Source organism: Ranitomeya variabilis, chromosome 7 (assembly GCF_051348905.1).
Source record: "Ranitomeya variabilis isolate aRanVar5 chromosome 7, aRanVar5.hap1, whole genome shotgun sequence".
Lineage (NCBI taxonomy): Eukaryota > Metazoa > Chordata > Amphibia > Anura > Dendrobatidae > Ranitomeya > Ranitomeya variabilis.
Window position 1 is genome coordinate 13,237,088 of NC_135238.1, and position 13,976 is coordinate 13,251,063.

A 13,976-nucleotide genomic window follows, 5' to 3' on the forward strand; every position below is an offset into this window, starting at 1 on the left:
AGAGCTCAGCAACCAATTACAAACTCATCTAGACTCCTGCGCTCTGCATAGGCAGCCACTGAGATGACAGAAGCTGCACCGTGCTTTTTCGCAGCTCCCCACCTCCACGCTCATTTGTAATTTTGTGAGAGAATAGACGGTGACCTGATGGATGAGATGTAAATAAGACAATACAAAATCCCTACTTATATAGTAATCTACATGTTATAGTCTTAGAATTAGGACTGGGGATAGGGCTCTGATTAGGGTTAGGATTAGGACTAGGTTTAGCGCTAGGACTGTGGTTAGGGTACTGACCATGGTTAGTGTTAGGACTAGGGTTAGGATTAAGCCTAGAGTTAGATTTAGGACTAGACTTATTCAGGGATAGTGTTAGGACTAGGGTTAGGATTAAGACAAGGGCTAGAATTAGGACTAGGGTTAAGAGGACTAGGGTTAAAGTTAGGACTATATTTAGGAGTAGGAGTTTTGACTATTATTAAGATTGGGGTAGGGTTTGAGTGGAGTTAGGACTAGGGCTAGTACTAGGATTAGGACAGGGGTTAGGGTTCTGATTAGAGTTAGCATTAGGACAAGGGTTATAGTGCTGACTACAGTTAGTATGAACATAACCATAAGCCTCACAGTATACTTGTTGCTGAGGGTAAATAACCCTCCCTGGATACCTCAAACGGGTCCAATACAAGGGACAACTCCAAATACATATAAAACACAAGATAGGGAGTACAAAAGTCCAAACCATTATTTAAAACAAAAACAACCTTTATTGATCAAGTAACAAACAATTTTAAAATACACAAATACACGAAGCGGGTCTCCGTCGAGCACACCCGTCTGTTCCTCAAGAATTGCCCAACTGGGATGGCCTTAATCACTGAATAGTTGTGTGCCGAGGAGGCATGTAGCAGGGCATTCACAGATGTCTCTTTCCTGTATAGATCTGTCTCAATAGAACCATCCTCGGCCACACATAGAGTAATGTCTAAAAAATCAATTTTACTCCTATGCCAAGTGTATGTGAATTTTAAGTTGAAACTGTTGTCATTAAGTTCCTGCATAAATTTGGTTAGGCTGGCCTCGCCACCGTTCCAAATCATAAGAACATCATCAATGTAGCGAAACCAGCCCACCACTGGGTCTGCGGCATGTGCCCCGTCACCCTGAAAAATATGCCGTTCCCAAAAACCCAAAAATAAATTTGCATACGACGGGGCACATGCCGCACCCATTGCAGTACCTTGTATCTGTAAATAAAACCTGTCCTTAAACACAAAAAAATTGTGAGTTAAAACAAATTCCAGCAGTTCCAAAATAAATTCCAAAAAGTGGCCATCCCAGTGGATACCCCTAGCATCGGCTTCCCCTGGCGACCGTCTCTTACATGCGGGGCGCACAGTTCATGACGTCACACGGCGGACTTCCGCCCCCTGTGCGTCCTGTGTTGACGGTCCTCAGGTGCTGCTGATGTGGGGAGCCACTGCGCATGCGCCGATCGCCAAGCACACTTCCGGTGCGCGGTAGATATAAGCACAGGGGACTAAGAGACAAGTGAACCCTGTTGAGAAAGCCATTTCCGCGAAACGCGCGTCCAGGGCCGCCGGGTGAAGTGCAGGCTGCGCCCCACTAGAATTACCAATGGGTGAGTGTGCAATTATTACTATTAGGACATTATAATGGTGGGCTATGTATACAGCGTTTTATATGGTTAGTGGACATTTATGATTGTGTCCTAGCTGACATAGGTTAATTAATTAATTTTTCCCACCATTTGCACCAGTACTCAGACCTGGGATGTACATTGCAGCGTGCATCTGACCCGGCTACCTTCAGAGTCTCCCTCTTGATTTCTCTGCTTTATTATTATATATGATTATGATATGTGTATTTTAAAATTGTTTGTTACTTGATCAATAAAGGTTGTTTTTGTTTTAAATAATGGTTTGGACTTTTGTACTCCCTATCTTGTGTTTTATGACTACAGTTAGTGTTAGAAGTACAATGGCTTGCAAAAGTATTCACACCCCTTGGTTTTTTAGCTATTTTGTTATATAACAGCCTGTGTGTAAATATTTTTGTAATTTGATTTGTGTGCGATGCATCAGCACTAAATAGTCGAAATTGGTGAAATTAGAAAAAAAATATCAGCATAAATTAAATTTATGGGATCAAATAACTAAAAATTGGCATTTGCATATGTATTCACTCCTGTTGCGATGAAGCCTCTAAAAATTTCTGGTGCAAGCAATTCTCTTCATAAGTCCCATGCTTAGTGACAAAACGTCCACCTGTGTGCAATGTAAGGAGATCGCCAGCAAACACCGTGAAGACCAAGGAGACCTCCAAAAACCACCATGAAGACGAAGGAGACCTCCAAACAACATCATGAAGACCAAGGAGATCTCCAAACACCACCATGAACATGAAGGAGACCTCCAAACAACATCATGAAGACCAAGGAGATCTCCAAAAACCACCATAAAGACCAAGGAGATTTCCAAACAGCATGAACACCAGGAAGGTCTCCAAACAACTCCATGAAGACCAAGGCGATCTCCAGACAACATCATGAAGACCAAGGAGATTTCCAAACAACACCATGAAGACCAAGGAGATCTATAAACAAGTCAGGGACAAAGTTGTTGAGAACTACAAGTCAAGTTTGGGTTATAAAAATATATCCCAATCTCTGATGATCCCCCGGAGCACCATCAAATCCATTATCATCAAATGGAAAGAATGTGACACCACGACAAACCTACCAAGAGAGGCCGCCCACCAAACCTCTCAGCCCGGGCAAAGAGGGCATTAATCAGAGAGGCAGCACAGAGACCAAAGGTAACCCTGAGAGAGCTGCAGAGCTCCCAACAGAGACTGGAGTATCTGTCCATATGACCCCAATAAACCGTACACTCCATAGAGGTGGCCTTTATGGAAAAGTGGGCAGAAGAAAAGCCTTTACTTACACACAAAAACTGTAAGGCTTGTTTTGAGATTGACAAAAGACATGTAGGAGACTCCCCAAACATCTGGAGAAAGGTGCTGTGGTCAGATGAGATCAAAATTGAACTTTTTGGCCACCAAGGTAAATGTAATGTCTGGTGCCAAGCCAACACAGCTCATCACCCCAAGAACACCATCCCTACAGTGAAACGTGGTGGCAGCATCATGCTGTGAAGATGTTTTTCGGCAGCAGGGACAGGAAAAATGGTCTCAGTCAAGGGGAAGATGGATGGTGCGAAATGAAGGGATGTTCTTGAACAAAATCTGTTCAGTCTCTCAGTGATTTGAGACTGGGACAGAGATTCACCTTCCAACAAGACAATGACCCAACGCATACTGCTAAAGCCACACTCGACTGGTTTAAGGAGAAACCTGTACATATTTCGGAGTGGTCTAGTCACAGCCCAGACCATAATCCAATGGAGAATCTGTGGTCAGACTTGAAGATCGCTGATCACCAGAGGAAACATCTAACCTGAAGGAGCTGGAGCAGTTTTGTCTTCTGGAATGAGCAAAAATCCCAGTGGCCAGATGTGGAAAGCTCATAGAGACTTATCCAAAGTGTCTGCAGCTGTAATTACCGCAAAAGGAGGCTCTACACAGTACTGACTTTAGGGGGTGAATAGTTCTGCACACTGAAGTTTTCATTTGTTGTTTTCTTCACAGTAAAAAGAAATCCAAATGTTCACAGTTGTCGGCACGTTCTCTACATGAACTGATGCAAACCTTAAAAAAAAAACAGTGAAGTTCAAGGTTGTAAGGTAGCAAACCACAAAAAATGTAAAGAGGTGAATACTTTCACAAGCCAATGTAGGGTTAGGATTAAGGCTTGAGTTAGGTCTATTGTTAGGTTTGAGGTTAAAGTTAGGACTACGGTTAGCGTTCTGACTACAGGTAGTGTTAGGATAAGGGTTAGGACTAAGACTAGGAATGGAGTAAGGACTATGGTTAGAATTAGGACTAGGATTAGAAGGACTAGGGTTAGAAGTAGGACTTGATTTAGGATTAGGACTTTGGTTAGGGCTAGGACTAGAATTAGGACTGGGGTTAGGGTTCTGATTAGGCTTAAAAGTAGGCCTGGGGTTAGCGTTCTGACTACAGTTAGATTTAGGGCTAGGATTAGTGTTAAGACTAGTGTTAGATTTAGGAGTAGGGTTAGAATTAGAGTTAGGGTTAGAGTTACGACTAAGGTTAGGGTTCTGACTACAGTTTATGTACCAGGGTTAGGATTAAGATTAGGGTTAGAGTAAGGACCAGAGTTAAAATTAGGACTAGGGTTAAAGTTAGGACTAGATTTAGAATTAGGACTTTGGTTAGGGCTAGGACTAGAATTAGGACTGGGGTTAGGGTTCTCATTAGGGTTAGAAGTAGCACTGGGGTTGGCGTTCTGACTACAGTTAGATTTAGGGCTAGGATTAGTGTTAAGACTAGTGTTAGATTTAGGAGTAGGGTTAGAATTAGAGTTAGGGTTAGAGTTAGGATTAGGGTTATGACTACAGTTTATGTACCAGGGTTAGGATTAAGACTAGGGTTAGCGTAAGGACCAGGGTTAAAATTAGAACTAGGGTTAAAGTTAGGACTAGATTTAGGATTAGGACAGGGCTATGATTAGGACTGGGATTAGAGTTAGCATTAGGATTAGAATTAGGACTGGAGTTAGGGTTCTGACTACAGTATTAGTAGTAGGGTTAGGATTAAGACTAGGGTTAGTTTTAGTCCTAGAGTTAGGCCTCTGATGAAGGCTGGGACTAGGGTTAACTGTAGGATTTGAGCTAGGATTAGGATTTTGGTTAGGGCTAGGACAAGGATTAAGTCTGACTAGGGATAGTACTGGTGTCCGGTTTAGGGTAATAGAATATTTACATAAAATAAAAAGTAAAGCAAATGTGAATGTATAAGTTTATATTGAACTGTTATGTGGGACGGGCGGTGAAGTCCATGCTCTGTCCCGGGTGCCGGGAACATGGCTGACGCCTCCTCTTCTGTTTTCTAGATGGCGACTGCTATGAAAACACCAATGAAGAAATTAAAGACGGCTCTGAGGGTGCGGCCCAGGAACCCGCAGGACATGGGCTTGGTGGGCGATGCTGCGATATAAGAATGGGGCCACTTCATCCATGTTCTTCTCGTGTCTCAGGGTCCCAGTCGTATGAAGACATGAAAGGATCCATCTGTGTCCGGACGAAGGCCGAGGGTCCTGCAGACGAGGGGGCGACACCAGACGAAGGTGAGAAGCCATCACTCCAGTCACAGTGTAGTGACACCTGCTGTCAGGCACGTGGTATTACAGACCAGCTCCCACAATGCACTGCTCTGTAGTAACCGCTGATGGGCGGAGTCAGGAAGAAAAGGGGAGGAGACAGCAGGGGCTGTGTGATACTGGGAGACTCTGTGACCAAAGGTCTGAGAAGAGATGATGTGATGAGTGTGATCACATCAACCAATCAGAGGAGCCGCCCACGTAATAAATATTACCGCCCCATACCAGATGTATCACCGCTACTCCAGCTATGTCCATTCTTAATAGCAGATGCAGATTCCTATGAGAACATGGAGACTCCTCTGTACTCCCAACCAGACTGTGTTCGCCCCTCACACAAATTCTCCGAGGACCAGACCGAGGGCAGGATGGCAAATCTGGCGGACCCCACTACTCATGAGCCACAGAAAGTGTCCACGGAGCTGCAGGAACAAAGTATGTTTGATAGGAAATCAAACCATGTAGCAGCTAAATAATACTGCCATACACTGCTCTAACAACTGTGCTACTACCCAAATAATACCGCCATATACTGCTCTAACAACTGTGCTACTGCCCAAATAATACCGCCATATACTGCTCTAACAACTGTGCTACTGCCCAAATAATACCGCCATATACTGCTCTAACAACTGTGCTACTACCCAAATAATACCACCATATGTTGCTCTAACGACTGTGCTACTACCCAAATTATACCGCCATACGCTGCTCTAACGACTGTGCTACTACCCAAATAATACCGCTATACACTGCTCCAATAACTGTGCTACTACCCAAATAATACTGCCATACACTACTTCAATAACTGTGCTACTACCCAAATAATACCGTGATACACTGCACTAATGACTGTGCTACTACTCAAATAATACCGCTATACACTGCCCAATAACTGTGCTACTACCCAAATAATACTGCCATATACTGCTCTAACGACTGTGCTAATACTCAAATAATACCGCTATACACTGTTCCAATATCTGTGCTACTACCCAAATAACACCGGCATACACTGCTCTAACGACTGTGCTACTACCCAAATAATACCGCCATACACTGCTCTAACGACTGTGCTACTACCCAAATAATACTGCCATATGCTGCTCTAACAACTGTGCTACTGCCCAAATAATACTGCCATATACTGCTCTAACGACTGTGCTACTACTCAAATAATACCGCTATACACTGCTCCAATAACTGTGCTACTACCCAAATAATACTGCCATACACTGCTTCAATAACTGTGCTACTACCCAAATAATACCGTGATACACTGCACTAATGACTGTGCTACTACTCAAATAATACCGCTATACACTGCCCAATAACGGTGCTACTACCAAAATAATACCGCTATATACTGCCCAATAACTGTGCTACTACCCAAATAATACCGCCATATACTGCTCTAACAACTGTGCTACTGCCCAAATAATACCGCCATATACTGCTCTAACAACTGTGCTACTACCCAAATAATACCGCCATACACTGCTCCAATAACTGTGCTACTACCCAAATAATACCGCCATACACTGCTCTAACAACTGTGCTACTACCCAAATAATACCGCCATACACTGCTCTAACAACTGTGCTCCTATGGTGCTAGTACTTGGTGTATTACATGGTCGTAATACTATTGTGCACTTTATGGTATTAGTATATGGCGGTATTATTTGGGCATTGTATATAGATTCTATTGTGCACTGGTGCTAGTACGTGGGGACTGTATAGCGGTATTATATGGGCATTGTATATAGTCCCACTTTTTCTGCTGTCATCGTAACACTTTTTACCTCCTTTTTCTCCCTTTTTTTCTCTTTTGCAAGATGGAGATTTCTACATTTCCTATGAAACCAACAGACTGTGAGGAGCAGACGAGACCCCGCAGCATCACGGCGACATCGGTGCGGACTACGGGGGGCAGGACTGGACCTGAATACACAAGTACGACGGTCTGCACAAAGCTGCGTCCATGGAGCAGGATGGCGATATCGACCACGGACGTCCCCGGGCTGCAGATGGCGACTTTACTGCCCTGAAACTGACATCCAGTAACTCCAGCAGCTCGTGCACTGGACGGTCAGGGAGGAGGACGAGGCCCCGGCATCAGAGAGAGGAGACGCCATCACAGCCAGCGGCAGCTCACAAATATAGTCATTATTTTATCACAAGTTAATCCTAAAAAAACAAAAAACTTGCAGTTTTCACACTGACCACTAGATGGCAGCAAAGATAATTGGTAAAAGAGCAGAGTCTTGATTTACGACTGCTGTAAAGAGCCCGATGTGATCACACCGGCCTCATAATTTTGCTCATTACTTCTACATCTTGGTAGGAAGCTTCGATACTGACGATATTTTATAAAGCAAAAAGGAATAAAAAGTCAATAAAAAATGTGAAAAAAATGATTTAAAAAGTCTTCATCCATCACACCCAAATAACAATGATACATAGAATAGTGCGGAGCTGCAGTACCGAGAACTGACACGAGAGGGCGCTGTGTATTGTGTACATTCCTCCTGTAAACCCGGCCAGACATTGGGAAAAACAAATCCACAATAAATCCGACATTTCTGGGGATTCCTGTCAGCTCTGCGCTCTAGGAGGTGACTGGTGAGGAGAATATGATTATTACACTGTTATATCCCACTTGTGACTTCCACAGCGCCCCCTACTGGTGATTACACACCTTCAACAGTGCTAGAACTACATTTCCCGGCATGCACAGGGCGGACAGCGGAAGTTCCTGGGCAAGAGACTTCCGGCGCTCTTGAGTGACGTCATGTGAGGCGGTTTCTGTGGTAACCGGACGCCTGGGCCTGGAAATGGCGCCGGAGATGGTAGCGCCGGGCGCTCTGTTGCTTCTCATGGCCGCACATTGCTGCAGAGGGGCAGCAACCGGTAAGAGGCGGGACAGGGGGGGAAGTGACGTCACCTGCAAAGGAGGCGTGTCTGCATTACGTCACGTTTAAGGGAAGAGTGATGTCACCTCGTGTCCAGTCCAGTCAGTGAGAGAGCGTCTGCATGACGCCATGCCTTAAGTTAAAGGGATAGTGTGTAGCGTTCGTCACCCTTATAGGGATAGTGTATTCATAACATCACCCCTTTAAGAGGAGATATAAGATGTATGCTATCCCTTTAAGAGGAAGCAGTAGCCCTCTGACTTCATATCTTAAAGCAAAAGTCTAGACAAAAGACAATCTCTTAAAGGGAAAGTGCATGACATCACATCTTAAAGGGATGTGGCAGATACCAAGTAAATGCAAGTTTCTTCTCTTCTGTCAGGTGTGACGATCTGCACGTGTGACCTGTCGCCTGGGAGCTGTGACATTAACTGCTGCTGTGACCCCGACTGCGCGTCCGGGGACCCCACAAACGTCTTCTCCTTCTGTTTACCCGGAAGCACCAAGTAAGGAGACCCCCGGATACTTATTAAAGGGCCCCTGCCCCCAAATCTACCAAAGCAGTAGATTCATTGTTCCTAGTATGAGCCTCATCACTTCACCTGGCTGATACCAGAGAGCAGTAGATGTCCTCACTGTCACCTGTGATTTCCCACAGGGCGGAGCGCTGGACTTGTCTCTATAACTGGCTGATCTTTCGGAATAACACCCCGTACCCCTCCACCCTCCTGGGCGCGGCCCCCGCACAGCTGTTCTGCGTCTCCTCGGCTGATGGTAAGGACCCGGTCCGGCGCCCACTGGTTCCCGCTTTCCGGTATCCGCCGCCCGCTGGTTCCTGCCCCCGGTATCAGCCACCCACTGATTCCTGCCCCCGGTATCAGCCACCCACTGATTCCTGCCCCCGGTATCCGCCGCCCGCTCTCCAGTATCCGCCGCCCGCTAGTTCCTGCCCCCGGTATCCGCCATCCACTGATTCCTGCCCCCGGTATCCGCCGCCCGCTGGTTCCTGCCCCCAGTATCAGCCACCCACTGATTCCCGCCCTCCGGTATCTCCCGGTCCGGCGCCCGCTGGTTCCTGCCCCCGGTATCCGCCGCCCGCTGGTTCCTGCCCCCGGTATCCACCGCCCGCTGGTTCCTGCCCCAGGCATCCGCCACCTTGCTGGTTCCTGCCTCCGGTATCTCCCGGTATTAGCCGCCCGCTGGTTCCTGCCCTCCGGTATCTCCCAGTATCAGCCGCCCGCTGGTTCCTGCCCTCCGGTATTTGCCACTTGCTGGTTCATGCCTCCGGTATCAGCTGCCCGATGGTTCCTGTCTCCGGTATCTCCCACCCTCCGCTATCTCCCGGTATCAGCCGCCCGCTGGTTCCTACCTCCGGTATCTCCCGCCTGCTGGTTCCCTCCCTCCGGTATCTCCCGGTATCAGCCGCCCGCTGTGATGTTCTCTCTGATTTCAGCCTCGGTGAATTACTTTGTGGCCCCTCGGAGGGTGGATGCAGAGACCTTCGCCGCCGTCAGTGGCCCGTTCAGAGGGGCGTCCTTCTCTCCGGCCTCGGCCACCACGTCCGTGTTCTCCGCCTTCTATCGGGTGAGTCTGGAGCCTCCGCAGTCCGGGCGCCCTCATCTCGGGGTGCGAGCGCCGCTCTCATTTCCCATGTTCCCCTCTTAGGCCGGTGATCCCGTTCTCACCGTCTCCACGTCCGGGGTGTTGGGAGCATTGAGGCAGCCGGCGGTTCTGGGGGATCAGGGTCTGTGTGCAGACGGCAACCCGGCAAGTAAGTGGCTAATAAGTGACAGGAAGCTACTAGTTTGTTGCCAGTAAGGGGCAGCGCTGGGCCAGTCACCACCACCGTGTCCCGGGCAGACGGCCCCTCCGTGTGTTCCTCCCAACCTGAGACTACCCTCATGTGACTGGTAGGGACGACACGTGACTTATAGGGACCCGTCACCTCCACATTACCTGTAGATACAGATAAATAGCGGTGAGATCCAGTCTGGCTGATTTACCAGAGCAGCAGCTGCAGGAAGAAAATGAAGGTGAATTCTCCCAGCAGCCGCTGCCTCCAGTGATCACTCCCTGGCACATCGATTGACCGCCTGCTCTGCGGTGCGGGCAGAGCAGTGATTACAGCACACTCACACTGCAGTGATCAGTGCAGCTCCAGAGAGGATCCACCGCCATTTTCTCCCTGCAGCCGCTGCTCCTGTCAGACTCGGTTTGTATCCTGTCCTTGTTTAATAATGTTTATTTCCCAGAGTTCCTGCAGAATGACGTGACGTCCTGTGTCCGTGCGCTCAGCAGTGTGGCCGCCGCCTGTGAGACCGACCTCTACTTGTCGCCGTCATTTTATCACCAGGACATGGCTGTACTGAGGGTCCCGGCGGATGCGACTGATCAAGGCGCCATAAGGGTCAGAGAAGGGTCTGCTGGGAGGATGGGGGTTGTTCTGCTGAGACCCTCCTCACCGCTCTGTGCTCTGTTCTCAGGTCCCCATCACCAGTGACGTGACCGAGACCCCCGTCCTGCGAGGAGACGTCTGTGATAACGTGGTTACCCAGGTGATTGCACCCTTATAGCCGACGGTCAGCCTGACCTGTCCACAGCTATGTGGCCCCCGAGGGTCCTGACCTTCTCTATTTCTGTCCAAGGTGATCTACACGGTGCTTTACAATGGCACGCAGGGCATCACGGGCGTGAGCGTATCCTTCACCCTCAGCAACGTGTCCGCGGGGAGCGCCCTCCTCCGCCAGACCTTCTCTGTGGTGTATAAGGTGCGTCCTGCTTGACGTACAGAGCCGTTCTCTCCGTCATGCTAGTACTTGTAGTTGTTCCTCAGGTTGGAGATTACGGCTGTATCGGACACTTTGCTGCTCCTCTTCTGTGCGACGTGACGTCTCTCTCTCTTCCACAGCCGGCAGCTTCCGCGTCGCAGGGTCCTGCCCAGTCGAGGAGCGGGAACCCGGGATATCTGGTTGGACGCCCAGTGCTGAGTGACATCGGCCACGTATCCTTCATTACCCCAGCGCCATGTTTGTACCCAGGTCCTGCCCAATACAGCACTGCCCCATCCCCCCGCTCTCCAGCGCCCTCCGCTGTGCTCGTGGCGTTATTGCTCCTGACTCCCGCAGCTCTCCATGTTGCGGTCTCTGGTGGACGACTCTTGCAGCCACAGCGACGTGCAGTTTGGGGTGAACGCTCTGAGCGGCTGTGCGATGCGGTGAGTGCTCCATCCTTCATGGTCTTACCCTATGTGTAATGAAGTAGTAACCAGTGTCGCTCCTCCACAGCGGGAGAGACGCGGAGACCTGCGGCGACCTCCATGCCCGGGCCTACCAGCTGCTGCTAGGGGGACAAGCGCCGGGGAGCCTGGCCATGCTCGGGAACGTCACCGCAGGACAGGACGGGGACCGGACGCCCATCATCTACCAGAACTGCAGCCTCCAGGTGACCCCTCATACATAGCTGCTGCTAATCACAAGTGCCAGCATTCAGGCAGGGTGTGCTGAGACTTGTGGTGCCAGAACAGGCATCATCAATAGAAATATGCTACATCTCCCACAGTGCACCTCTGTGATGCCAGTCATTGCAACTCTGGCTGTGACTGGAGTAGTGTATGATCCTGACGCCGCTCCTCCGTCCTCAGGGTGACTGCGCCTCCGCCTGTCTCATTCCCACCTCCCTGCACATGCAGATCCTGTGGGCGAGGGTCGGCCTCCAGTCCAATCCTCAGTCCCAGGTTGTCGGGGCTCGGTTTGTCTTCAGGTGTCAGCTTGTCCAGGTGAGTGTCTGCAGCCGGTGTGATCCCGCAGGGTGGAGCTGTGTCTGCAGCCGGTGTGACCCCGCAGGGTGGAGCCGTGAATGTCTGCAGCTGGTGTGACCCCGCAGGGTGGAGCCGTGAATGTCTGCAGCCTGTGTGACCCCGCAGGGTGGAGCTGTGAATGTCATGTCTGCAGCTGGTGTGACCCCGCAGGGTGGAGCCGTGAATGTCTGCAGCCGGTGTGACCCCGCAGGGTGGAGCCGTGAATGTCTGCAGCCGGTGTGACCCCGCAGGATGGAGCCGTGAATGTCTGCAGCTGGTGTGACCCCGCAGGGTGGAGCCGTGAATGTCTGCAGCCAGTGTGACCCCGCAGGGTGCAGCTGTGTCTGCAGCCGGTGTGACCCCGCAGGGTGGAGCCGTGAATGTCTGCAGCCAGTGTGACCCCGCAGGGTGCAGCTGTGTCTGCAGCCGGTGTGACCCCGCAGGGTGGAGCTGTGTCTACAGCTGGTGTGATCCCTGGAGGGTGGAACCGTGAATGTGTGCAGCCTGTGTGACCCCGCAGGGTGGAGCTGTGAATGTCATGTCTGCAGCTGGTGTGACCCCGCAGGGTGGAGCCGTGAATGTCTGCAGCCGGTGTGACCCCGCAGGGTGGAGCCGTGAATGTCTGCAGCCGGTGTGACCCCGCAGGATGGAGCCGTGAATGTCTGCAGCTGGTGTGACCCCGCAGGGTGGAGCCGTGAATGTCTGCAGCCAGTGTGACCCCGCAGGGTGCAGCTGTGTCTGCAGCCGGTGTGACCCCGCAGGGTGGAGCCGTGAATGTCTGCAGCCAGTGTGACCCCGCAGGGTGCAGCTGTGTCTGCAGCCGGTGTGACCCCGCAGGGTGGAGCTGTGTCTGCAGCTGGTGTGACCCCGCAGGGTGGAGCCGTGAATGTCTGCAGCCGGTGTGACCCCGCAGGGTGGAGCCGTGAATGTCTGCAGCTGGTGTGACCCCGCAGGGTGGAGCTGTGCCTGCAGCCGGTGTGACCCCGCAGGGTGGAGCCGTGAATGTCTGCAGCGAGTGTGACCCCGCAGGGTGGAGCCGTGAATGTCTGCAGCCAGTGTGACCCCGCAGGGTGGAGCTGTGTCTGCAGCCAGTGTGACCCCGCAGGGTGGAGCTGTGTCTGCAGCCGGTGTGACCCCGCAGGGTGGAGCTGTGAATGTCTGCAGCCAGTGTGACCCCGCAGGGTGGAGCCGTGAATGTCTGCAGCTGGTGTGACCCCGCAGGGTGGAGCTGTGTCTGCAGCCGGTGTGACCCCGCAGGGTGGAGCCGTGAATGTCTGCAGCGAGTGTGACCCCGCAGGGTGGAGCCGTGAATGTCTGCAGCCAGTGTGACCCCGCAGGGTGGAGCCGTGAATGTCTGCAGCCAGTGTGACCCCGCAGGGTGGAGCTGTGTCTGCAGCTGGTGTGACCCCGCAGGGTGGAGCCGTGAATGTCTGCAGTCAGTGTGACCCCGCAGGGTGGAGACGTGAATGTCTGCAGCCAGTGTGACCCCGCAGGGTGGAGACGTGAATGTCTGCAGCCGGTGTGACCCCGCAGGGTGGAGCTGTGTCTGCAGCTGGTGTGGTCCCTGGAGGGTGGAACCGTGTCTGCAGCTGATGTTATGCCCAGAGGGTGGAGCCGTGAATGTCTGCAGCCGGTGTGATTCCGCAGGGTGGAGCCGTGAATGTCTGCAGCCGGTGTGACCCTACAGGGTGGAGCTGTGTGCTGACAACCATTTCTCTTCTACAGTGTAACGACACCTCCGCTCTCCAGACATGGGTCACCTTCACTGACCTAACGAGACGCGGCCCGAACCCTCGCTCCAGGGCCACCAGCTGAGCACTGATGTCACAGGGAACCTTCATCAGTGGCTCCGGAGGGTGCTGGAGTCCTGACGCTGCTTGTACATAAGTGATGGCAATCTTCATGATAACATTTATATAGAAAAATACTTTATTTGTCAGTTTTACACCAAGAAGAGGTTTTATCTGCAGAATCCTCCGCGTGCTGCAACCTGTAAAGTGCTCCCT

The 13,976-nt window shown here is 50.8% G+C and overlaps 2 protein-coding genes across 9 annotated transcripts in view; both read left to right on the forward strand.

Annotated features, from left to right (window-relative positions):
- Positions 1 to 7,721, forward strand: part of CD19 (CD19 molecule) — a 40,028-nt gene extending 32,307 nt beyond the window's left edge. For 3 of the 7 annotated variants that reach the window (XM_077274135.1, XM_077274130.1, XM_077274132.1), the window contains exons 10-13: positions 4,994 to 5,044; positions 5,138 to 5,227; positions 5,528 to 5,695; positions 7,098 to 7,290. In XM_077274135.1, coding sequence (XP_077130250.1) covers positions 4,994 to 5,044; positions 5,138 to 5,227; positions 5,528 to 5,695; positions 7,098 to 7,138 — 350 coding nt within the window. In that variant the 3' untranslated portion in view covers positions 7,139 to 7,290. Of the gene's footprint in view, positions 1 to 4,993; positions 5,045 to 5,137; positions 5,228 to 5,527; positions 5,696 to 7,097 lie in introns of all 7 variants that reach the window. The other 4 variants (XM_077274136.1, XM_077274137.1, XM_077274134.1 and 1 more) reach the window with 4 other exon arrangements.
- Positions 7,722 to 8,035: 314 nt separating this feature from the next.
- On the forward strand, positions 8,036 to 13,879 carry TCTN3 (tectonic family member 3). Of its 2 annotated transcripts, XM_077274128.1 has the most exons (13): positions 8,036 to 8,172; positions 8,557 to 8,680; positions 8,833 to 8,948; positions 9,628 to 9,758; positions 9,840 to 9,945; positions 10,427 to 10,581; positions 10,658 to 10,729; positions 10,820 to 10,942; positions 11,083 to 11,175; positions 11,300 to 11,388; positions 11,459 to 11,615; positions 11,815 to 11,949; positions 13,696 to 13,879. In XM_077274128.1, the coding sequence occupies exons 1-13, from the start codon at positions 8,097 to 8,099 to the stop codon at positions 13,783 to 13,785; spliced, it is 1,467 nt and encodes a 488-aa protein (XP_077130243.1). In that variant the 5' UTR covers positions 8,036 to 8,096; the 3' UTR covers positions 13,786 to 13,879. The 2 variants fall into 2 exon arrangements, with proteins under 2 accessions (XP_077130243.1, XP_077130244.1); XM_077274129.1 differs by lacking the exon at positions 13,696 to 13,879 and having other exon boundaries at positions 11,733 to 11,864.
- The last annotated feature ends 97 nt before the right edge of the window (positions 13,880 to 13,976 follow it).

Coding starts and splice junctions, on each gene's coding strand:
- TCTN3 (XM_077274128.1), top strand. CDS start 8,097: ATGGCGCCGGAGATGGTAGCGCCGGGCGCTCTGTTGCTTCTCATGGCC. Junction 10,730..10,819: donor GTGATAACGTGGTTACCCAG/GTGATTGCACCC, acceptor TTTCTGTCCAAG/GTGATCTACACGGTGCTTTA. Junction 11,616..11,814: donor ACCAGAACTGCAGCCTCCAG/GTGACCCCTCAT, acceptor CTCCGTCCTCAG/GGTGACTGCGCCTCCGCCTG.